The following is a 25,653-nucleotide window of genomic DNA, read 5'->3' as shown; positions in this document are numbered from 1 at the left end:
TGATACATTTGACTACTGAAATATAGGGCTCCCAAACCAGAACATTGCCTATGCCACTGCAAGGTAATTACTTTGTGCTATTTATAGATTTAGCGATGTTATGGGATTTCTCAGCATTAAAAACTAGACTTTCACTGAAAGCCATCCAGTGAAGCAGATGGAGCAGTAATTTTGACAATGACCTATGAACTGTAATGAGCAGCAATTTACCCAACGGAAATAGTGCTGAAGAAATGGCATGCTAAAACAGCTATTAACTGATGTTGTGGGAATTAGCGGTTTGGAAGTGATTTTACTCTCCAACATCACTTTGAAGTAGTAGAGACATATAGCCTGGGGGAGTGATGAAAATCTTTGCTGGTCGATGCCAGGTCTAATGATAAACTGCCAAGGCTGGTCACACATCATTTGATGTTTCTTACTTCCCTTAGATTCAAGTCATGGAGGTGCCTGTTGTTATGTAGAGCAACAAGCTTGAGAGCGTGTTCAAAGTCTAATTGGAATTATTGAAGGTGGAAGTGAGGTAATTGTGGAGATCATCCGTATATTCACAGATGGAGGCAAGAGAATTGGAAGGTTGGAATAAAAACAGAAAATGCTGGAAAAACCCAGCAGCTTTTGCAGCATCTGTGGAGAGAGAAAAAGAGATAGTGTTTCGAGTCCGTATGACTTCTTCTAGAGCAGAAGAGAGGTAGAAATGTGATGAGTTTTATACTGTTAGAGAGATAGGTAGGAGTGCTGACCCTTGTTCTGCTATTAACACATTCTGCTAACTGACTTTTATGCCACTATTAGCACCTGCCTTAGTCTTTAACACTATCATTACCACTCCCTTTGTCATCTTTGTCAAATCTCTTCTGAACTCCTACCTATCCCTGACCTTCTATTTTGCTCCAGCTGCTCCAACTCTCTTCAACAGTATATAACCCACCATATTTCTATCTCTCTTCAGTACTGAAGAAGAGTCCTACAGACTTGGAACGTTAACTCTGTTTCTCTTCCCACAGATGCTGCCAGACCTGCTGAGCTTTTACAGCATTTTCTGTTTTTATTTCCGATTTCCAGCATCTGCAGCATTTCGCTTTTATTTGTGGGAAGGTTGGAGCTTGTTAACTACTAGTCAGGGAGTTCGAGGGTTTATTTTTCCAAGGACAGGTGGTGAAAACAGAGGTGGGTTGGGTCCTTAGGGGACTGTGTGTAAGGAACAATAAAAGACATAGATCAATCCAGGAGATCTCGGAAGTTTTGACAACTGGTTTGATCACAAGGTCAAAATGATGGCCACGTGTATGGGTGAAAGAGTCAGTGTGGAGATTGTTTTGAAGAATGTGAGGGCTGAAAGGCCATTGAAGAGACCAGGGCAAGCTTAGATGGGGTTTGAAATCACTTGGCCTCTGTCGTCAGTCCTTAAGCATGAACAATTTAATTTAAAGGGGACCAACGTTAAATGTCAAGTGACTACAAGGCAGTTTGTAAGTGGACAACTGTCAGAAATGGGCCAAATTCTGTATCCCAAGAACCAGCTAGACTTTTAATTTTGAACTTTAAAAAAAAAACAAGCTGGTAGCCGAAATGCAATTATTCAAACAGAGACATTGATTTGGGCCAGAATTTAGAGGTTGTCGGGCGGAAGCGGAGGACAGGCCCGGGAATGGCCGGGAAACGGGTCCACCTCCCCCAAATCAGGCCTGACTGCAATTTCACGCTGGCTGGCCAATGAAGACCTGCCCAGCGTGAAACATGGCTCCGCACTGCCCGGGAATGGCCAAGTGGGGACAGGGGCCTGTCAGCCCCCGGGTCCCATGGCAATCCGGTGGTTGGTTTAAAAGTAGCCCAGACAGCCCCTGGAAGGACGTCTCCTGTACTTTTGCCATGGATTCAAGTGCAGTTGGACACAGCAGGCCGGAGGGTAGGTCGAGTGGGCGCTCGGCCCCCTGCTTTCCTGATGAGTGCCTCACCGTCATCCTGGAGGAGGTGGCAGCCAAGACAGACATCCTTGTCCCCAGGGATAGCAGGAGGAGGCCACCACCCCTTGCCAAGAGGGCATGGGAGGAGGTTGCAGCAATGCTGAGCGGCCATGATTATGTACGACACACCTGGGTCCAGTACCTGAAGTGCTCCAATGACCTGCCGTGCTCAGGAAGGATGAATACCATGTTGGCATGGGTCAATGTTAAGGTGTGGCCATCCCTTGTGGACCTCAGGAATGCTAGAGTCTGAGTGTCAACTGTCAATCACGCCGGAGCTGGCCAAGGGGGTGAGGCCTGGCTGCTTGGACTGAGTGCCTTGCAGCTCGCGGGCCATGACTTGGATGTGACCTCCCAGGTGCTCCTCAGCTGGGGTTGGCCAGGCTGCAATGGAGCTGCAGGTACAGAGTGGACTAATCAATGCTCCTCTGTTGTTTCAGGAGAAAGTGGTCCACAACAATATTGAAAGGTCGCGGTCTACAGAGGCCCTGCTAGCCTCCTAATCCTGTCCAGATATGAGCAAGATGCCCTGGAGCTTGAGAGCCAGCATGTGCTCTGTGCAACCAGGTATGGAGAGGCGGGGCTGCCAGACGAAGGTAAGACTACAGTGCACAGAGGTGAGACTTTTGGCTTGTGCAACCATTCTAGTGCAGTCTCTTCATTAATGTGAGCCTCGAACCTGGAGTCCTCATTGTTCAATGGAAGATGAGGGCACTGTGATGCCGATATCCATGGTCTCACCAGGGTGTCTAGCATGCACAGTGACAGCGTGTTGACTTTAACTAATGACATGTCCTTGTTCTCCCTTTTAGGTTCACCAGTAAGCGTGCGCTTTGTGGACCTGAAGGGCCACCCCTGACACCGGAGGACCACCGAGCTTCTGTTGCACCTGCTCGCTAAAGCAGGCGGCAGCGCAGATACCAGCACCTCAGTGGACATTAGGTCGACGGCTAGTATCTCGGTGCACATTGGTGAGGGCACTCCACATTCGTTTGAGGTGCAGGTGGAGGCAGAGAGAGCCCAGGGCACCGGCAGTCAGAGGACTGCTGGAGACCAGGACGATGCTCAGTCAAAGGCAGATGATGAGCCTCTGAAGTCGTCCATTAGGCGGTAGATGCTGGATGTTCAGCGAGATGTGCGGGAGGATCTGGCAGAGATCTATGAGGGTATGCGTGCAATGGTCTCTGTTATGGGGGACTCCATGCGGAACATCAGCACTGCGTTGACCTTCTTGGCTGAGCGCACTGCCTCCTCCATTGAGAGAGTGGCGACTCTCATGAAGAGGCAGCTCCAGGAACAGAATCAGGGGTTCCTGGGGTTGCGCTCGGACCTGCAAGCCCTCACATAGGCAGTGACCTCAGGTGGTCAGTGTCCGTGCGGGAGATGAATTGAGCACCCAATATCCCAGCTAGATACCAGTCCATCAGTGGTGAGCAGGGAGGTCCAGAGCGACCTCACATTGGTGCACGAGCTGCCTGTCGTCTCTGTGAGCTCCTCTCATGGCACTGTGGATGTCGGCCGCAGCTGCTCTGCCACTCTGCCAGTGACTGTGGTATCTGATGAGGCTGCAGCGACTGGGGAGATGCCAGCTGTGGCACTGGCCTCCCAGGCAGGGCCAGCACAGGCTCCACTGGCCAGAGGATGACCGCCAAGGTCATCAAGGCCAACATGACAGCACAGTCAGTAGGCTGTATCTAAAGTTGATGCCAGCTGGGGGGGCAAACCTAGACGTAGCACTCGCAAACATAAGTTAAAGGCACCATGAGCTCAAGAGGGACAGGTCACGGGTGATTTTATGTTCATTTATGTTGACTTTTTGTAGACTGGTCTGGGGTTGAAGACCAGAAAGTTTATGTAAATATTATTGAACTATCAGAATGAGATAAATTGTGTTTTTGTTGTCATGTCCTGAATATGCTTCACCTTTTGATTTCATTGGTGTGGGGAACACCAGTATGTAATGCTGGACGTAGGTCGCTCTGAAATTTATTGCACAGCCACTGAGTGTTCTTTGTGTTCAAATGAAAGGGTTATTTCAGACATCCGGGATGGAGGAGGCAGCCCTGGCATGGGATTGAAGCTGACCTTTGGCAGCCTAGCTGAAGGAGTGTTGGATCAAGGTGTTCCTGCCTCCCTGCAGGTTGCCGAAGTCTGGCTCCACGCCCTCAGCGTTCTCCTCACCGTGCTCATCTTCTGACTCACTACTGAGCTCATCATCTGTGGCCTGTGCAGCAGCTTCAAGATCCTCTTCCTCCAGTGGGTCCCTCCTTGCCAGTGCCAGATTGTGGAGAGCACAGCATGCAACCACGATCAGTGACACCCAATCTGGGTGTATTATGCTCCCCTTGAAAGGTAAAGGCATCGGAATAGCATCTTGAGAAGACATATGGTCTTCTCTACTACTGCCCTTGTGGGGGCATGACTTGTATTGTAATGCTCCTCTGCCTCTGGTCTTGGGTGTTGGAGAGGTGTTAACGGATAGCCCTTGTCACCCAGCAGCCATCCATCCAGTCGGGCTGGAGCACTGAAGGGCCTCGGCAGCTGGCAGTGTCTGAGGATGTAGGTGTCGTGGGGACTGCCTGGGTACCTTGCACAGACTTGCAGAATCTGCATCCTGTGATCACACACTATCTGCACGTTCATGGAGTGGAAGCCCTTCCTGTTGACGAAGGCACCGGGCTCACCTGCTGGCGCCTTGATGGCCACATGTGTACAGTCTATTGCACCCTGGACGCGGGGGAAGCAAGCAATTGCTGTGAAGCCTCTGGTTCTGTCTGTCTGGCTGGCCTTGTCCGTATGGTAAAGAATAAAGTTCAGGACCTGCCTGAACAGAGCTTCTATCACCAGCTTGAAGCAACTGTGGACAGCTGATTGGGAGACTCCACACAGATCCCTCACTGACCCCTTGAAAGAGCTGGAGACATAGAAGTTGAGGGCCACTGTGACCTTCAGAGCCACTGGCATGGGGTGCCCACCCACACAGTCAGAGCTGATCTCAGGCTCAATCATCTGGCAAATGGATCCTCCTCTGGCATTGCACCTCAGACACATTGAGGTAGCTGCATCGTTGCCTGTAAACCCTGGCAGCAGGATAGTGGCATCTTCTGCAGCCCCTTCCGCCTTGGACTTCCTGCTGGCCCTGCATCCCTTGTGCCTGCACCTGTCCTCCCACAGGTCAATCCCCTCGAAGCTGCATAGGGGCACCTGTCCTCCTCCCCCTTTTGCCCCTCTCTTCCTCCTCAGAGGAGGTGCCTCCGGTGGAGACTACAATCCCCATTACCAGGGCAATGGAAGGTTCTAAGATACCTGGAAGGGTCCATATGGTTTGAATCCTCCAGGCGCCTTGCAGACACCAATAAGCCCTGAAATGAAGCCTGGAAATGTTAAGAATGAAGCCCCGAACAGAGATGAGGCTGCCAAGTACCAATAAGCAGCCAGCAGCAAACTATCTCCAAAACTCCTCATTACTCACACTGGCAATGCTGCTGACCCTTTTTATCTTGCCCGTGGATGAGAATTTTGAAAATGTCTGCTGGCCACCTGCAAAATCGCATTGGGCAAGGAAAAATCGCCCTCAATTGGTCTGTTAAGGCCTTAAGTGGCCTGTTAATTAATGGCACGTGCAGTTCCAGCACCCATGTGTGCCCGCCAATTGAAATATCGCGTGCAATTTTATGCCCGATCGGGACAGGCGCGCACCTGCCCATGATGAAGTGACTGCATGAATATGTTAACCAAGAGATAACTGATGCAATCAGACCACACAATGGTATGTGCTTGCCCAGGTTTAAGTGACTGTCTTGATTATTGAACTCCTGTGGCCAAGCACTTACAAGCTAACAGCTGTGGTTCCATTATATCAGGGTCAGTACCCCTGGAAATAGGCAGTCAGGAAGGGCGTGAAAAAAGCAGAGGACAAAATAAATGACCAGATGGCAGAAAATAAGGCCTGTCAGAAGGGGGAAAAAAAATCAATTGACCTCGGGCCAACACTATTTATCTGTGCCAGCTGTGGAAGGGACTGTCACTCATGAATCGGCCTCTATAGCCACAACAGACGATGTTCAATACAGAAGTGACATATCCTCCGGGCGTAGTCTGTGGTCTCCCGAGTCGGACAGGAAGAACCCACATTCCTTGGAAATGCTAATTCCAAAACTGCTTCAGAGGGTAAAACTCATTCACCAATCTGATGATAGTGATAAACTCAGAATGTTCTTCATGAAAACACCTTCATATGTTAATGAGCTATTCACAAATCCAGGATGTGGAATTGATACAAGGTTTAGGATCTTACAATCAAAAGGGGAGGGGGGGTGGGGGTTGCATTAATCATTGCCAATGATGTGTTTTTTGGTACTATACGAAGCATGCATTTAGGGAAGGAAAGTGTGACTTGCAAGAATGACCATGGGCATAACTGGTCATTTGCATGGATGGGAACAAACCTCAATAAATAAAGCAAAATACTGCAGATGCGGGAGATTTGAAATAAAAACAGGAAGTGCTGAAAATATGTCTGGCAGCATCTGTGGAGAGAGAAACTAAGTTAACGTTTCCAGTCGAATGTGACTCTTCTTCAGGACCTACTTCCTTGATATTTGAGAGGGAGGCTATTGAATAAAAAACAACAGTGGCAGGGGGCCTGAGCCTCTGTTGTTGACTTGTTTTGCCTGTTCTTGACCACTGGGGGCAGATTTCTTTCTCTAATGAGAGGATGTGAAGCATCAACTGGACTGAGCACAGAGAGGAAAATTAGAGGAGGATCCATCCTCAAAATGGAGCCAATTTAATTCCCATCCATGACTCTATAGTAAATTGTGTCCTCCCCAACCCATTCCAGCCATGTCATCCTCCCTATCTGGTTTTTCCATGTTCAGTAATGTTCAGTAATGCTTAATGGTAAAATTTGCCTCATTGTGATTTGCCAGCAGTTTTTTTGGTTTAATTTCAGAACTGCTGCATTTGTCATTTGCCTTTTTCTCCCTTTCTCCATTTTTTCCTGTTTCTTCAGCTTTTTTATGTAGATCTGAATCACCCGTCACTATTTGTACTTTGTTTTGTCCCTTTCTGTACTTCCATTATTCCACCAATGAACTTCTACATCACCAACAGATTTCTACTAAGTTGATTTTGCAGGCCAATTCCACCAATGAACTTCTACATCACCAACAGATTTCTACTAAGTTGATTTTGCAGGCCAATTCCACCAATGAACTTCTACATCACCAACAGATTTCTACTAAGTTGATTTTGCAGGCCATTTAACCCATTCGCTCCTTTTCTGTAATTCGTATAACTGGTGTTAACTCTCCCACTCCTCTCTATTTTGTTCTAAGCTTACTAGCAGCCTGTTTATATTCTAGCTTTCTGTTTTGATGAAGGCTGCACACCTAAACTGCCATCACTTGCCTTATCCTCTTACAGAAGTTGACCCACCTGCTGTGTCTTTCCAGCATGTCTTCTTTGTACAATATTTCTTGACCATTTATCAAGTTAAAGATCCAATACAAACCTGCTGACCTCTGGATCCACGCCCACTGTATTGACCTTTGGATCCAGGACTGCCAGATTCTCCCTTTGACAAAGAAAACATAAATCAGGTGATGCTTGTCAATTTTAAGTTATTAGATGTTAAGTCTACAAATAATAACTGATCTGCAGTAAATTCTGCTTTTAGATATTACTGTTTCCAGTAGCTATCTGTATTGACAATAAAATCCCACTCAATGGATCACTCACTGCTTGTGGTTTATAATGATTAAAGCAACACATCTGTTTTAAAACTTTGGCGTCAAATTTTGTCTCAGGGAAACGGCAATAAATCAGGATTCTGTAAAACGAGTCAGGGAGGAAATGCACCAATAAATAGAAACTCAACCATGCGAACCAAAGATTTATTTCACAATCTTTTCAGGCACAAATAGTCAGATCTCAGTGGCTGGCAGAAAATCCAGCACTCATGCAATAATGGAGGGACTGGACTGACCCAGCAACAGTGAAGGAGCAGTGATATCATTCCAAGTCAGGGTGGTGGGTGATGGAGGGGAACTTGCAGGTGGTGGTGTTTCCATGCATCTGCTGATACAGTCCCCAGAGGTGTTCAGTATGAATGCTTGGCTGAGCTCTAAGACTCACAAATGCATTAGCCCCTCAAGGGTCTATTTGGACAAACTGAAGTGTTGTCTTTACTTTGCTTGATTGACATCTTTATGATGTTATAATACATTGTTCTTTTAGTAATCTCTTCTGTTAAAGTCTGTACATTTATTTGGACAAGGTTAAGAGATGTAAAATGGGCAAAGCTTTTGTTACCAATACTATAATGGCCCTGTCTGATTGACACATTTATAGGGTTGTAGGAACAGCAGTCTTTTTTCAAGAAGATTTTTGAATGAGTGTTTTTTTTCCTCAGCATTACAGCCCTCGCCACTATTATTACATGGTTCATTCATTCTATACATAGTGCATGCTGGGTGAATGGGTATTGAAGGGCCATGGAGGTGGTTTGAGAGGGCATAGCAGTGGCATGGGGGCATGGAGCTGGCACAGGAAGAATGGAAAGGGCCTGGGACATGAGCAAGCCCTTTAAAACTTAGCTTTCAATAAGCTCCCGAATCCAGGGCACGGTTCACAACTCCTCTGAGGGTTGTGGACCACAAGTAATCCAGAAGCTGGCCAGACTCTATGAAATTTGCAGGGGGTATGGGAGGCGTTGGGGGGGGGTGGGGGGGTGGGTTTGGGGGGAAGGAAATTAGTTGACTACCTCTGCAATGCAACTGGCCAGATCAGGAGTGCAGGGCCTGATATCCGCACTCTTATTCCGCACTGGCAAAAAGTGATGGCACCGGGAATGAGAGCAGGATTCCCAGAATCGGATCCTGCCCGTCATTTTGAAATGGCTCCAGAGTTGCCCCGACTCCACAAAAACCTGGGCCTAAAACTCACTATTCACAATGCTTGTAAACCCCACTTCTCGACCTCAACTCAACATTCAAAGTGCTAGGGAATTACTGAAAAATATAAGGAAAAAAATGGATGGAAAAACTGACAAGGAAAGATTACTAAGGACATGTGATTCAATCATAAGCTGTCAATAAATACACCAAAGAAAGGAGGACAAAGAAAAAGGAGAACCAATTAAATTATACCAAATTTATTTTCTAGTTGCCACCTTAGTTCCACTTTAAGATAAATTTGTTAAAAAGACAATGATTAGAAATTAAGGGCAGGATTTTGCCTTTTGGGTCAGGATCCTGAAGTTGGGGTCAAATGGGGGTCCTGACCCCTCCCCACACTGTGTCGTGAGCAGCGATTTTCTTTTGATTGGCCAATTAAATGCCAGAGGGTACTCTCATCCTGCAATTAAGGATGGTGGGAGGTCTCTCAAAGCTGGCGGGCCAACAAGAGGTTCTCCTGTATGGAAGGCACTAAGCCTGCCAATGCAGGTTTGGGAGAGATGGGGGCACCATCATCTTGGAGCACTACCCTCAGCAACTTTAAAAAAGTTAAAATTAAGAATAGCCGCCACTGCTGGGCCACCATAGTGAAGGGGGAGCGGGAGCAGTCTTTGGTCGCAGCTGCAACCAGGGAGGTGGGAAGGGCCTGAAAACCTACTGCCTGGAGCACCCAACCTTTGGTCTGCCATGCAGACCAACTGGCAAATTCAAGTTGGCCAATGACCAACCAAAAATCAACAAATATCACACTTCAGAATGAATCGCATCATTGAGTGTGCCCACTATCCAAGTTTCATTTTTGTTAAACTATAATTTTTGTGAATATGGGGTGAAACCGCATTGGGCTGGCTCGGAATTTTATGCAGCTCACTGGTTTGCTGGCACCATGCCAACCCTGAGCCACTTTCCCGGAGGCAGAAGGGTTACCAGCCTACAAGCGGCAGTAGCCAATTAAGGAAAGATGAACGCCAGGTAGGACTCCTCCCCCAGTCCTTGATCCCAGGGGAAAGCACTTCCACAAGTGCCTGAGTGGAACAAGATACAGTGGGCCTTCCCTCAAAGAAGTGACGCAAGACTCTTGCCGGGTCTCCAACCAGAGTCGAGAACCCCATCATTTCCACAAGATTTCACCCACAGACAGACACTCACACGAATATACACATGCACACAGATGGATACGCATGTGTTGATGCCCATATGTACACAAGCATAGCCACATATCCAGATAAAGCACACACTTACCGAGAAATAAAACAACAATAGAAAGCTTTTGGAGGTTTGGGGTGCTTTCCAAATCATGTTATTTTAACTTTGAGTTAAATCTTTGAAATTATAATAAAACCACTGCATGCAATGAAACCAGTGAAACAGTGAGTTTCTGCAGCACTAATATTGTCAGTAAATATTGATCTTTACTTGCAGTTACCTGTGGTCCTTGGATTCCTGGATCTCCTTTACGACCTGGCTTCCCATTACTTCCATTTTCTCCCTTTGCAAAATAAAGGCCAGTTTTAAGGGTGTGAATTTTGATGGATGATTTGAGTTAACCTCTCTATGGAAAAATACACAATCCTGCAGCATAGTTAAATCTGGACTAGAAACAAAGGGAAACTTGTGATTGCTAAATATCTGGAGGTTAAAATAGCGTGGGAGGTTAAAACGGCAGCTTTTTTTTTAACCCACTGTGATCCGCAAGTTTTGTGTATCCAACCCCAGTTCCCACATGCCCCAAGTTAAAATCAGAGCTCTAGACCACAACAGAGGCAAACCATGCCTCTGGTAATTAAAACATAATTCAGCTGATTATTACTAAAACTGTACACAATAAAGGTGCTGATTAGGAAGCTAATAAGCAACAAGAGGTCACATAAACTGTGAGTTCTGGTATGAGACGAAGAATTAAAGCAACATAACGTGGCCAGAATTTTACATTGGTTGTGCGGGTGCACGCCTGACCTGACAGCGTGTGAAATCGCGCGAGAAGACGGCGGGTGCACATCCCGAGGTCATTGCGCACTCGCACGGCGAGCGTGCACGACAGTCAGAAGCGCGCCTGCCAACAATTAAGCCCATTAAGGAGGTAACTGTATTCGGTTTTATGTGGCCTGTCCACTTTTACGGTTGGCGGACAGGCCAATTGGCCAGGCGGCCTTCACATTTTTGCTGCAACCTTGATTTAGGGTGGGGTGAAATGTCCGGGGTGAAACATAATAAAAAATAATATCTGGGGACTGGTGTCTTTTGAGTTCTGCTGTAAGGTACTTGGATATGCTGCATAGACACAGTTTGCTACATTTTTTTCTTGCCATTCAATCTGTCCTGGTCTGCAGCTCCCTGAGGCAGCTCCGCAGCAGCTGTCTGCTTTCAGGGAGTTTGCTAGAAGCGCCCACCTGCACCTTCAATTTTCTCGGCACCTGCCCTCTTCCCGCACCCCCACCCCTGGCAGAGAAAGCTGTGGCTTTCTCTGTGCACGTTTCACGCTGGCTGGATGTTAATTGGCCAGCCAATGTGAAATTGCATTCGGGGGCCGATCGCGGCCAGAAATGCATTTTGCATCCTCTTCCAGACCCCTATGGGCAGAATGAGGTTTCCTGAAGGTTTCACAAAATTATTAATTAATTTTTGCACAATTCACAAACGTGTCCCAGCTCATGTGACACTGTCATATGAAGGGGCATGTTTAAATAACTTTTTTCCTCCTTTATTAAAAAGTTTCACTCTCAACTTAATCTCCCTGAGGCATCTCCATGCCTCAGGGAGATTTCTGCGCTCTTTCGCGCGCATGCCCCAACTCTCCCTCCTCCCCCCGCCCACACAGGTAGCACTGAGCACTACCGGCCGTGTGTCATACTGGGTGGACCTTAATTAACCCGCCCGCATAAAATGGCGGCGCGCAGCTGACCGCGGGCGGCGATCAGCTCCACGCCCGCCCCCGCCCAGCCTGCCCGACACAGGTAAGTTTCTGGCCATGCAGTCTTTGCAATGGGTGAACTCTTGACTCCAAAATCATTTGAAAAGGTGAGGCTGGTTCAAGTCAGGCCTATTCCATATTTCAGATTTAATATTTTTAAATCCCTTTGGATTTAGGTACCTTGGAACACTGACAGCACAACATCAGGTTTTTAAAACATAGTTAATAAACGTCTAATATATCTAATACTACACTGCAGAAAGTTACTGAAGGAATCTTAGTTGTAGACCATAATAAGAGACCTAACAAAATATTGAGTTAAAATCTGGGTTACATTCACTAACATATTCAATGTTAACCATTCCTGTTTACATTACAGGTCATGTGATAAAATACAAACAAAACTTGTATGATACAATTTTGAAACAATTTAAAACTGCAAGAAGAAATTCACCTTTGTGCCTAGCATTCCTCTTGAACCTCTTGGACCCTAAAGAATTTTAAAAATGTTATCAAGGTTATTTAACATGTGGTGTATAAAAAAAACACTTTTAGTGGATAGTAAACTTTTGGAAAGAAAAGTAATTTCCACGGTTTCATCCCAACCCCAGCAGAAACATACGAGGAATTCAACAGAGACAAAATTAAGATGTTCAAGCAAAACAACGGCACAACAAGCAACATGAAGCCAGCAGCTCATTCTAATTCTTCAACTACAGGGGGAGGTAGTAATAAGATATGCAAACAAACAGGCTGCAACAATTCAGTAACTCACACTGGGCAAGTGAATGGGAAAACTGGTTAAACATAACGGGGTAATTTGTTTTATCTTCACCACCTTACAATATATGGCGGAGCAATTGCCTGTTTATTACAGAACCTGCCCGATTTTCATCCTATTCGAAATCAATAGATTGGCTTATGATTTGCTTCACCAGATCACTGCTGAAGGCAAGAATTTGCCCCCCAAGCACAGCAACCACTGCGCAATGTGGCCGATATTCACTAAATTGTGCAACTTTCTTTTCCTGCATGGATGGATGTAAGTAAGCGTTTAATGGAACGTATACAGATCTCTGGCAAACTAAAGCCGGGAAGCTGAGAGGGCTCATTTTCTGCTGCAAACATCAATGGTTCAAAGGTGTAGGTTGTTCTGCTACTGCTTAAGTGCATACAGATGGGATCTATGTGCAGATGTGATCCAGGATTATATAAAGTTTCAATGAGCCCCTTAATGGAGTGGTATGCAGCAAAGTGGCTGGGTGTGACAATGACCTTTTTGGCGACCTGGAATGTGCATGTGTCAGAAAGGTTGAGGAGATGGTGACCTTCTGCCATCGGCAGTTTGATACAAATGACTGGCTTCTTGGGACCAGGTGCATACATCAGTCTCAAACTCCTTGCTGGCTCAATGGGCATAGAAACATAGAAAATAGAAGCAGGGGTAGGTCATTCGGCACTTTGAGTCTGCTCCGCCATTCAATACGATCATGACTGATCCTCTATCTCAGTGTCATACTCCTGCTCTCTCCCCACATCCCTTGATGCCTTTAGAGTCTAGAAATCTATTTATTTCCTTCTTAAATATATTCAGTGACTTGGCCTCCACAGCCTTCTGTGGTAGAGAATTCCACAGGTTCACCAACCTCTGAGTAAAGAAGTTTCGCCCCATCTCAGTTCTAAATGGCCTACCCCATATCCTGAGATTGTGGCCCATTGTTCTAGACCCCCCAGCCAGTGGGAACATCATCCCTGCATCCAGTCTGTCCATTCCTGTCAGAATTGTATACGTTTCAATGAGATTCCCTCTCATTCTTCGAAACTCCAGTCAATACAGGCCTAACCGGCCCAATCTCTCCTCATATAACAATCCTGCCATCACAGAAATCAGTTCAGTGAACCTTCGATGAGCTCCCGCTATGGCAAGTATATCCTTTCTTAGGTAAGGAGACCAAAACTGCAGACAATACTCCAGGTGTGGTCTCTGTACAGCTGCAGTAAGACACCCTTGCTCCTGTACTCAAGTCCTCTTGCAATGAAGGCCAACATGCCACTTGCCTTCTTAATTACTTGCTGCACCTGAATGCTTGCTTTCAGTGATTGTTGTACAAGGGCACCCAGGTCCCTTTGTACATCAACATTTCCCAACTTATCACCATTTAAATAATACTCTGCCATTCTGTTTTTCCTACCAAAGTGGATAACTTCACACTTATCCATGTTATACTGCATCTGCCATGTATTTTCCCACTTCTAAATCGCCTTGAGGCCTCTTAGCATCCTCCTCACCATTCACATTTCCACCTAGCGAAATTTAATGCCCTTCCCTGAGGCGAGTTTGGAAGCGGGGGCCATTTAAGTGGGTGGGGGGGGGGGGGTGCCGCTGCCTTTCCACCTCTACCCCGATTAAATCTGGGGCAGGAAAGCTCTGGACAGCCTTCCCGCCCGCCACCAATTGAGATCGCTAAGTGGGCAAATAATGCCCACTGCCACCGGTATGCAAGCAGCAGCTGGTGGGGCAGCCTGCACACCAAATGCCTGATAAGCAAATCCTGCTGGGGTTGCTTGTGTGCTTGCAAGGTGATGGGGAGGGGACGGCGCTAAGGTTGGGAGGAGGTTGTTTGTGGGGGGTGTTCCTTCATTCAAAAGCATTAAACTGTTCAGTGCCTGAGTGCCAATCCACTGCCCTTGTTGCCTCCCCACCCCTTCTCACCTGTGACTTCCACCCCGCAACCCCTATCCTGTGTCCACTCACCTGTGACCAGGGGTCTCTCACTGATCCTGGGCCTCTGGGGATGTGTTGCCAACAGCTGCACCCACTCACTGGCACTGCCTTGCCCAGGATCAAGGACCCAGGGGAGGAAATCCCACCTCCCAAGAGTTGCCAGCCAATTGAATGTCAAAGGGAGATGGTTAAATTCACTCTTGTTAGGGATGGTCATTTCCTGGCACTTGTGTGGCATGAATGTTACTTGCAACTTATCTGCCCAAGCCTGAATGTTGCCTAGGTCTTGCTGCATTTGGACATGGGCTGCTTCAGTAACTGAGGAGTCACGAATAGTGCTGAACATTGTGCAATCATCAGCGAACATCCCCACTTCTGACTTCATGATGGGGGGAAGGTCAAGGATGAAGCAGCTGAAGATTGTTGGGCCTGGGACACTACCTTTGCACTAGGTATGACTCCCACCAGAGGAGAGATTTCCCCATGATTCTCACTGACTCCAGTTTTGCTAGGGCTCCTTGATGCCACACTCAGTCAAATTCTACCTTGATGTTAAGGACAGTCACTCTCACCTCACCTCTTGAGTTCAGCTTTTTTGTCTATCTTGGATCATACTGTAATGACGTTAGGAGCTGAGTGGATCCCAAACTGAGCACCAGTGAGCAGGTTATTGTTGAGTAAGTGCCACTTGATAGCACTGTCTACGACCCTTTCCATCACTTTGCTGATGGTCGAGTGGAGACTGATGGGGCTGTAATTGGCCGGGTTCGATTTGTCCTGCTTTTTGTGGACAGGGCATACCTGGGCAATTGTTCCCATTGCTGGGTGGATGCCAGTGTTGCAGCTGTACTGGAACAGTTTGGTTAGGGGCAAGACTCGTACAGGAGCATATGTTTTCAGTACTATTATTGGAATGTTGTCAGGGCCCAAAGCTCTTGCAGTATCCAGTGCCCTCACCAATTTTTTCTATCACGTGGCGTTAATCGAATTGGCTTAAGACTGGTATCTGTCATGCTGGGGACCTCAAAAGGAGCTGAGACGGGTCATCCACTCAGCACTTCTGGTTGAAGTTGGTTCCAAATGCTTTAGCCCTGTCTTTTGCACTGATGTGCTGGCTCCCCCAACATTGATGGGGATATTTATGGAGCCTCCTTATCTGGTTGGTTGTTTAATTGTCCAACACTAATGTTTCAAATTGATGTGGCAGGACTGCAGAATTTTGATCTGATCCTTTGGTTGTGGGTTCACCTAGCTTTGTCTATTGCAATGCAAACTGGAGGAACGGCACCTCATCTTCCGACTAGGCACTTTACAGCCTTCCAGGCTTAAAATTGAGTTCAGCAACTTCAGGTCATGAACTCTCTCCTCCATCCCCACCCCCTTTCCGGTCCTCCCTTTTCCAATAATTTATAACTTTTAAAATATTTTTTTTAATAAATTTTTCTTTTCCACCCTATTTCTATTATTTTTAAATTTATTTCCATCCATTGTTTTATCTCCACTTTTTAGCCTATTCCAATCCCTTCCCTTCACCCCCACTAGGGCCATCTGTCACTTGCTGATCCTGCTTTCTAACCTTAGTGTCACCATTAGCACATTTCTTAGCTAATATCACCACCGTCAACACCCCTTTGTCCTTTTGTCTATGACATCTTTGGCAATCTCTTCTTTGCCTTCACCTATCACTGGCCCTCTATCCAGCTCTACCTGTCCCACCCCCCTCAACCAGCTTATATTTCACCTCATTTCTACTTTTCCTTAGTTCTGATGAAGAGTCAGACTTGTAACATTAACTGCATTCCTCTCCGCAGATGCTGTCAGATCTGCTGAGTTTTTCCAGCTATTTTTGTTTTTGTTTCTGTCTATTGCATCCTGCTTCCATTATTTGGCATGTTAGTAGTCCTGTGTTGTAGCTTCACCAGGTTGATATCTCATTTTTAGGTATGCCTGGTGCTGCTCCTGGCATGCCCTCCTGCACTCTTCATTGAACCAGGGTTGATACCCAGCTTTAATGGTAATGGTAGGGTGGGGAATGTGCCAGGTCATGAGGTTATAGATTGTGATTGAACACAATTCTGCTGCTGCTAATGGCCCAAAGCACCTTATGAATGCCCAGTCTGAGTTGTTAGGTCTGTTCAAAATCTATCCCATTTAGCATTGTGGTCGTGCTGCACAATGGAAGGTATCCTCAATGTGAAATTGGGCTTTGTCTCCACAAGGGCTGTGCAGCGGTCATGGACAGATTCATCTATGACTGGTAGATTGGTGAGGACGGGGTCAAGTATTTTTTTCCCCTTTTGCTGGTTCCCTCACCACCTGCCGCAGACCCAATCTAGCAGCTATGTCATTTACGACCCAGTCAGCCTGGTCTGTACTGGTGCTACCAAGCCACTCTTGGTGATGGACATTGAAGTCTTCCACCCACACGACATTTTGTGCCCTTTCCACCCTCAGTGCTTCTTCCAATTGGTGTTCAAAATGGAGGAGGCATTGATGAGCTTAAATCCATTTTCTTTCCTATCTTGTGACTTTTGTTCATTAACCTATTGCTGAAGAAAATGAAGGAATCTCTAAACACAAAACAGTCATCCATCGTTGCTTTCTTTCATGCTCCCAGCGTTCTGGCAATTGTCTATTTTCAACAAAGTAATAAGCAAAGTAGAAATTTTTTGGTTCTGTTTTGTTTGATCATTGGTCCATCCCTAACAAATTAATTATTTCAGGAATACATGCGACATTATCCCATTAAGTGACTCTTTTTCTTACACGGCTGCCTGGTAATCCAATAGGTCCTCCATCGCCATGAATTGCCATCTCACCCTGCAAAAGAAAATATCAGTATTACTTGAACTGCAATCTAAAAGCTTTACTCTACCTCAGTGCTAAAGAAAAGCCTCTATTTGAAAAGAAGTAGAGGAGTTTTCCCAGCACTTTAACTTAATTCAGCAATTTACCAATAGTGATCTCCTTCACTGTGTACAAGGTTATGTTTGAAGAATCAGTACTGAGAAATCTCCTGGTACTGCTGACCTTCAGGTTCAAATTACTCATATGTGTCCCCAGTTGGGACGGCTGTTGGTGGCTCTCTTGCCCCTGAGTCAAAAGCTTGTGGGTTAAGTCCCACTCCAGAGAATTGTGCAGAAAATCCAAGCGTACACTTCAGTTCAGTACTGAGAAAGTGCTGCATTGTCAGAGTCCTTTGGATGAAATGTTAAACTGAGGATTTGTCTGCCCTCTCAGGCTGACACAAAAGATTTCATGGGGTTAATTTGAAAAAGATCAGGGGAGACCTCCCTGGTTTCTTGGCTGACATTAAAACAGATTATTTGTTCTCTAGAGGTCACATTAATGTTTTGGGGCATTACTGAGCACACATTGACTATGTTTCTTATATTACGATGGTGACTACACATCATTAGTTGTAAAGCACAATTTTATTCCCTGAGATTGTAAAAGATGAAATATAAATACAAATCTTTCTTTCTTCAGCGCTTGAAGCTCAACAATGGAGCACCAATTTGTAAAATCCAGCTTGTGGCAGCTATTTAATGATCCTTTCAATCATTTGCCATGATGTGCTCAAAGAATTTTGGCACACTCTTGCCCTACCTCTTTGTTGTGTCAAATGACTTGGCATTAGAAGGCCACTGCTGTTGACTCTATCGGGTGGAGTTTACAACATCTTGATTTCAGTACAAGGCTCCACCTGGCATGACACCATGGAGCAAGAAGTCCCACCAAAAATGGTGATCTCCACACTCAAGTTCCTGATATGGCCTCCCAGTGGATAATGCTCCAATCCAGGAGTGTACAATCATAAAATTATTTTGCTTAGCAATTGTGACAATTTAAAGTCACAGGAGCACACCGTAGTGTTCAATCACTCGGGGTTTGATTACATGTGTCTGCTGAATCTTCTCTGCACTGTTTGTGATTAGTTAATGCTGAAAAAAAAACAAACTTATTCATTTAGGGGGTGTGGGTGTTGCTGGCTAGGCCCAGTATCCATTGCCCATCCCTAATTGCCCTTGAGAAGGTGGTGGTGAGCTGCCTTCTTAAACCGCTGCAGTCCATGTGGTGTAGGTACACCCATAGTGCTGTTAGGGAGGGAGTCCCAGGGTTTTGACCCAGCAACAGTGAAGGAACGGTGATATATTTCCAAGTTAGGATGGTGAGTAGCTTGAACTTCCAGGTGGTGGTGTTCCCATGTATCTGCTGCCCTTGTCCTTCTAGACAGTAGTGTTCGTGGGTTTGGAAGGTGCTGCCTAAGGAGCCTTCGTGAGTTTCTGCAGTGCATCTGGTAAGTGGTACACACTGTTGCCACTGTTTGTCGATGGTGAAGGGAGTGAATGTTTATGGATGGGATGCCAATCAAGCAGGCTGCTTTCATGGATGGTGTCAAGCTTCTTGAGTGCCGTTGGAGCTGCACTCATACAGGCAAGTGGAGAGTATTCCATCACACTCCTGACTTGTGCCTTGTAGATGGTGGAAAGGCTTTGAGAAGTCAGGAGGTGAGTTACTCACCACGGGATTCCTAGCCTCTGGCCTGTTCTTGTAGGAACAGTATTTATATGGCTAGTCCATTTCAGTTTCTGGTCAATGGTAACCCCCAGGACGTTGATATTGGGGGATTCAGCGATGGTAATGCCATTGAATGTCAGACAGCGATGGTTAGATTCTCACTTGTTGGAGATAGTCATTTGCTGGGACTTCTGCGGTGTGAATGTTACTTGCCACTTGTTAGCCCAAGCCTGGATGTTGTCCAAGTCTTGCTGCATTTGGACATGGGCTGCTTCAGTTTCTGAGGAGTCATGAATGGTGCTGAACATTGTGCAATCATCAGCGAACATCCCCACTTCTGACATTATGGTGGAAGGAAAGTCATTGATGAAGCAGCTGAAGATGGTTGGGCCTAAGACACTACCTGAGGAACTCCTGCAATAATGTCCTGGAGCTGAGATGATTGACCTCCAACAACCACAACCATCTTCCTTTGTGCTAGGTATGACTCCAACCAGAGGGGAGTTTTACCTCTGATTCCCATTGACTCCAGTTTTGCTAGGGCTCCCTGATGCTACACTTGGTCAAATGCTGCCTTGATGTCAAGGGCAGTCACTCTCATCTCACCTCTGGAGCTCAGTTCTTTTGTCCATGTTTGGACCAAGGCTGTAATGAGGTCAGAAGCTCAGCGACCCTGGCAGAACCCAAACTGAGCTTCAATGAGCAGGTTATTGCTAAGCAAGTGCCACTTGATAGCACTGTTGATGACTCCTTCCATCACTTTACTGATGATCAAGAGTAGACTGATGGAGCAGTAATTGGCCGGGTTTGATTTGTCCTGCTTTTTGTGTACAGGACATACCTGGGCAATTTTCCACATTACCGGGTAGGTGCCAGTGTTGTAGCTGTACATGGCAAAGGGTGTGGCAAGTTCTGAAGCACAAGTCTTCAGTACTATTGCCGGAATATTGTCAGGGACTGTGGCCTTTTCAGTAACCAGTGCTTTCAGCTGTTTCTTGATATCACATGGGGTGAATTGAATTGGCTGAAGACTGGCATCTGTGATGCTGGGGTCCTCCTGTAGGCAAGCAGCTATAAGCATGAGATCAGTCATTATAAAAGCATCAAATTTAACTCCTGCTGCCCACACATTACCTGGAGTGTATCATCTCTGCATATCTCCCAGGCATAAAACACAACACATATAATAGTGCTGACCTTATCATTAATTGTCTTCTTTGTGAAGAGTGAGCGATTCAATCAGAAGGTGAATCATACAGATCAATTTGATCAACAGTTTGTACTGAGTTAAGCTGATTTCATCCAAAAATTTATAGGTGCATTTTTACTAGCCGCAATGTCCTGTTTTAAGCAAGAAAATTATCCTGGGTTTCTGCTACTGATTGCTTTTGAACAGCTCCTTCAGGAAGTGTGACTGTGGGTTTTCAGGCAGAATTGGGTTTGGCTGTGACTCCACCTTGTTGCAGCAATTTCTCCAGTTGGACAAGGCACTGGAAGGTGAACCGCCACCTGTGGAACCCTTATTTAGGCAACATCTTCAGGAAGATAAGGTCAAGAAACCTGGCAGGAAAAGCATCAGGCTGATGGTCGATGGAGGGGGCAGTGGGTGGTGGTGGTGGGGAGCAAACAAACTATCGTCCATCTTGTAAATAAATAGATCAATTCACGTTTTGAGGTTTGACAACATTTTCGGATTTTGTTGGCCCTTATACAGACATCTCAAATTCTTGACCATGTTATAATTGTAGAATATACCCCACAAAATCTTTGACCTCATTGATCATTCTCAGGATGTGGGCGTCACGGGCAAGACCGACATTTATTGCCCATCCCCGGTTGCCCTGAGAAGGTAACAGAATGGCCGCATCAGAGCATTTAATACTCAGCCATATTGAGGAGGAACTGGTGTCATAGAGTCTTTAGCATAATAAAATGTCTCAAGGCGCTTCACTGGAGCATTTTAAAGCAAAATTTGGCACCGAGCCACAGATATTAAGGCAGATGATCAAAAATATGGTCATTTTAAGGTGAGTTTTAAGAAGCATCTTAAAGGAGGAAAAACAGATAGAGAGTCAGAGAGAGTTAGGGAGGGAATTCCAGAGGTAAGGGCCTAAGCAGCAGAAGGCTACCATTGGTGGAGCAACTAAAACCAGGCATGCTCAGGAGGTCAGAATTAGAGAAGCACAGATATCTCAGAAGATTGTGGTGCTGGAGTTGACTACAGAGATAGCAAGCGGCAAGGTCACATAGGGATTTAACAACAAGGGTGAGAACTCTTAAATCTTGGTGTTGCTTGACTTGGAGCCAATGTACGGCAGCAAGCACAGGGGTGATGCATGAACAGGCATTGGTGCAAGGTAGGACATGGGCAGCAAAGTTTTAGATGACCTCAGCATTACAAAGGTTTAAACATGGGAGGCCGTCGAGGAGTGGTTGGAATAGTCAAGTCTAGAAGTCCCAAAAGCATGGATGAGGGATTCAGCAGCAGATGAGCTAAGGCGGGGATGGAGTTGGGTGATGATATGGAGGTATAAATAGATCATCTTAGAAATGGTACAGATGGGTGGTCAGAAGCTCATTTTAGTTGGCAGTTAAGGGTCACCAGGAAAGGGAGGCAGGTTTCCTTCTTTAAAAGACACTGGGGATAAAAGCAGGGTTTTTTTTTTAATGACAATCTTTTTGATTGAAACCATCTTTCTTATTTCCAGGCTTTTTAAGCTACATTCAAATAATTGAGCTGTCATGGTGGGGCCTGAACTCACAGGCCTGGATTTTCATCACAGAGGCAGGTAGCAGGAGTTCGGAAAATTCCTAGCTCGGCCTGCCTGCCTCAGGAAAATGTGTCAACAAAGGCAGGATCATCATTCCCAGGGAGTGGGTGGGGGCTGCAGTCGGGCTGGCCATACTGGGAAAGAGATCGGAGGCAGCCACAGGGGCTGCCAGGTGCTGCGGCAAGCTATTTAAAAGGCCCAGCTCCATGCTGTTGGACTTCATCCCAGTTAAAGTAAAACAGAAAGGCCCTCCTCACACTTCAATGCCCCGTCCATATCACCTTATGGTCCCCATATCAGGCTATGCCACCCGCCATGGCCCCTCATGCACCCATGCCAAGCATTATCTTCTCACCCACCGCCCCATGGCCCCTCATGCCCCTGATGCCAAGCTATGCCCCTCCACCCACCCCAATGGCCCCTATGCCATGCTATGGCACTTCCATGACAATTGACCCACCATACATTGTCCAGAACCAACGATCCCTATATTGACAAGAGGATCTGTAAAAAAAAAAGCTTTAAAAAAAGTAATTCATTTATTACTTTCCACTATGTTAAAAAAGGCCTCTTGCTACAACCCAATAAAATGTCAATCATCCAGATCATTTAAAGTATCAACAACAGAAACTGCAAGCACTTGAAACCTCTTAACATTAAGCAAATAAACATGCTGCAATTAACAGCAGAGATCAGAAAGCCAGATCTGTCAATCGAGCAATGTTTTCCCTGGGGCTCAGGTGTTTCATCAGAGTAATGGATTTCTGGGCTCTCAGCCAAGCATTCTTCGCCCCTTCTGCCTTTGGGCATAATCAGGGGAGGTTCTGCTGCCTTTGTGAGACTGACACAAGGCCTCTCCCATGATTAATTGGGCTCAGCCACCATGATTCCTGCTGTGATGGGCTGGATGAAATCCAGCCAATGGGGTCAAATAGAAAGGTGGTAAAATATACCTGATGTCCTGGGGCTCCTTTGATGCCTTTTTCACCTGCTGTGTTCTTATTGATACCAGGTGTGCCCTTAAATAGAAAACAGAGAGAAGTGTTAAAATTTTTAGAAGAAAATTATTCTTCCCACTCCTCAAAAACAGATTCTGACATTAACCTTTCCCTTCTCTTTACAGGTTGTGGAAAACCTGTTACATATTTCCAGCATTCACCAATTTTGTTGCAAAAGCGTTTGAGGGTTTCCTCTACTTTTTAAAATCTAGGTTTGTATCCTCAATGGCCAATCCGAGCCCACTGCCAAGAAGTGGCCTTACTCCCTCCTACATATCTGCAATCATTTCCCATTTGTAATGCAGCATGAATTCTGCATTGGGCCGTGATCACAGAAACCCTGTAAGGGATTTATAAATCAATAAGACAAATCATAAGCAAACAAAGATCATATGTGCCACTCTGTACAGGGCCAGTAGAACTAAATTGAATCCCTGTTTCTATTACACTGAGGTAGAGACAGAAAACTGTGCAACACTTCTGAAAATTCAAACTAAAGAATATGTTTGAAGTATTGAATAGGTTTATAAGAAAATTATCAAGAGTGCGTTCAGGTCTCAGTGTGTTTGCACTCCCTTTCATCATTTTTGAGTTGGCTGGAATTCAGCCCAAAATAGTTGAACATAAATCTTCTTTCCCTGTTGAAGTCAATGGGAATGAAAAAGCAAGGAGATGTAAAGCGGGTGGCTGAACCAATATGGCCCAGTTTACACCATCATCAACAAGCAGAATTATCCCTTACCCATCACTCTTTTGATCTAGAGCTATTTGGGTTGCTCTCTATCAAACATCTCTTGCAATGATTGAGAATGAAGCAATTTGTTCTCCCTTTCTCACATTCACCCTCCCCCTTTTGCCAGTGGTGTACTAAGTAAACATAACAAAAGCATACACAAGGCTTTGGGCTTGAACTGGATCTCAGATTATGCAATGATGTTTCTGTAAATGTTGTCATGTGCAGCCAAGTGGCCAATTAATTTGGTACATTATCAAATTGTTTATGTTCCCATGACTGTGCCCTGGCACCAAATGAACAGAGCTGAGGTGTTGAGCAGTGAAAGTCATTTCAATAACTCAGGTTCATGAGATAGACTGTTACAATATACTAGCACATGGCTTAATTATCTCATTTTATGTATTGAAATACTTTTGGACTAGCAATTAAGGATAGCTATGAAAACCATGTTGCTTTTGTTCACTGATTATCAAACCATATAATTAGGCAATAATTGTCATATGAGGATAGAATGCTTTCAGGATAATAAGAGGAACATATGATTATAGATGTGGCTCACAATCTAATGCCAGACAACACATTGGCTTTTCCGTATTATTGCTGGCTGACTCAATGGGCTGATGATGTGCCTCTGGACACAGCAGCTGCAGGAAATGCGGCCAGGTGTGCGCGAGCATCTGGGTGTGATACATGAGACGATGCTTCGCTTGGTGTCCATGGTGGAGGAGTCCATGCGGAGCATCAGTGATGCAAGAGCCTCATGGCTGAGTGTCATGCTTCCTCTCATGGAGAGGCGCCTCCAGAGAACAATCAGGTCCTCCTGGGGATGCGCTCGGACCTGCAAGCCCTCACAGCGGCATTGACCACAGCTGGTCAGTGCCAGTGTGGGAGATGGTCTCCATCCATCCACAGTGAGCAGGGAGGTCCGAAGTCGGCGCAGCAGCTGCCTGTCATCTCTGCAGGTTCCTCTCAGGGCGCTCTGGATGAGGGCACTAGCTCCTCCGCCCCTCTCCCAGTGACCATATCATCCGGTGAGGCTGCGACGACTGGGGAGATGACAGCTGTGGAACTGGCAGCTCCCTCCCAGACGGGGCCAGCACAGGCTCCACAGGCCAGAGGACGGATGCCAAGGTCATCGAAGCCAACAGGACAGCAGAGTCAGCAGGCTGTCTCAGATGCCACTCCGAGCGATGGGGCAGCACCAAGACGTAGCACCTGCAAACAGAAATGTAAGGCACACCACGGGTTTCTCACTGGTGCTTTTGTGTTGGCCCGAGATTAGGTGCTTAGAATTTCTTCTTGCTTGCTTACAGTATTGTTTTAAAATTGGGAGAACATCTGATTTGAAAATTTGAAAATTAAAATTCAGATGTGTGATCATGGCTGAAGGTGGCTCGTTTGTTCTGCATGTGTATGTTTAAGAAAACTGTCATGAGTGTTGGTTTGGACATTCACATTTATGTCCAAGGCCCTTAGTTCCTACTGATGACCTGGCAGATTTTGCACTTAGATGTCGAGTATGGATGCGCCAGGCAAGGCTGGTCCTGCTGATCTATCTGTGCTGTGCTAGCTGAAGGTTCATTGGATTAAAGCCTCCCGGGTTTCCCTGCCTCCTTGGTGTAGTCCAGGGTCAGCGTCTATCCCCTCAGCATTTCCCTGTGCATGCTCATCCTCGGAATCAGTGCTGGGCTCATCGTGTGCAGCTGCAGCCACTGCGTCGACGTCTTCATCATCCACTGCGTCCCCACTTTCCAGTGCAAGATTGTGTAGAGCGCAGCATGCAACCACTATCACCGAGACACGATCTGGGGGGTACTGGAGTGCGTTCCCTAAGCGGTCCAGGCATTGGAAGCACATCTTGAGAAGACTGATGGCTCCCTCCGCCACAGCCCTTGTGGAGGTATGGCTCCTATTGTACCACTGCTCAGCTTCTGATCTTGGATGGCAGAGAGGCGTCATGAGCCACCTTCTGAGGGGATAGCCCTTGTCACCCAGCAGCCATCCATAAAGCTGGGCTGGAGCACTGAAGAGCCCCGGCACCTGGGAGTGTCTGAGGATGTAGGCG

The 25,653-nt window shown here is 46.2% G+C and overlaps 1 protein-coding gene across 1 annotated transcript in view; it reads right to left on the bottom strand.

Moving 5' to 3' along the window:
* Positions 1-25,653, bottom strand: part of LOC144674385 (collagen alpha-6(VI) chain-like) — a 145,984-nt gene that overhangs the window by 39,772 nt on the left and 80,559 nt on the right. Inside the window, exons 23-27 of the mRNA XM_078535786.1 lie at positions 22,808-22,873; positions 17,329-17,382; positions 12,292-12,327; positions 10,353-10,415; positions 7,483-7,545 (exon numbers count right to left, since the gene is read on the bottom strand). Of these exons, the coding sequence (XP_078391912.1) occupies positions 7,483-7,545; positions 10,353-10,415; positions 12,292-12,327; positions 17,329-17,382; positions 22,808-22,873 (282 nt within the window). The remainder of the gene's footprint in view (positions 1-7,482; positions 7,546-10,352; positions 10,416-12,291; positions 12,328-17,328; positions 17,383-22,807; positions 22,874-25,653) is intronic.

The sequence above is a fragment of the Cetorhinus maximus genome, chromosome 3, assembly GCF_964194155.1.
Source record: "Cetorhinus maximus chromosome 3, sCetMax3.hap1.1, whole genome shotgun sequence".
In the NCBI taxonomy this organism is placed as follows: Eukaryota; Metazoa; Chordata; class Chondrichthyes; order Lamniformes; family Cetorhinidae; genus Cetorhinus; species Cetorhinus maximus.
Note: the sequence above shows the minus strand (reverse complement) of the source record. Positions and strands in the feature narration are given on the sequence as shown.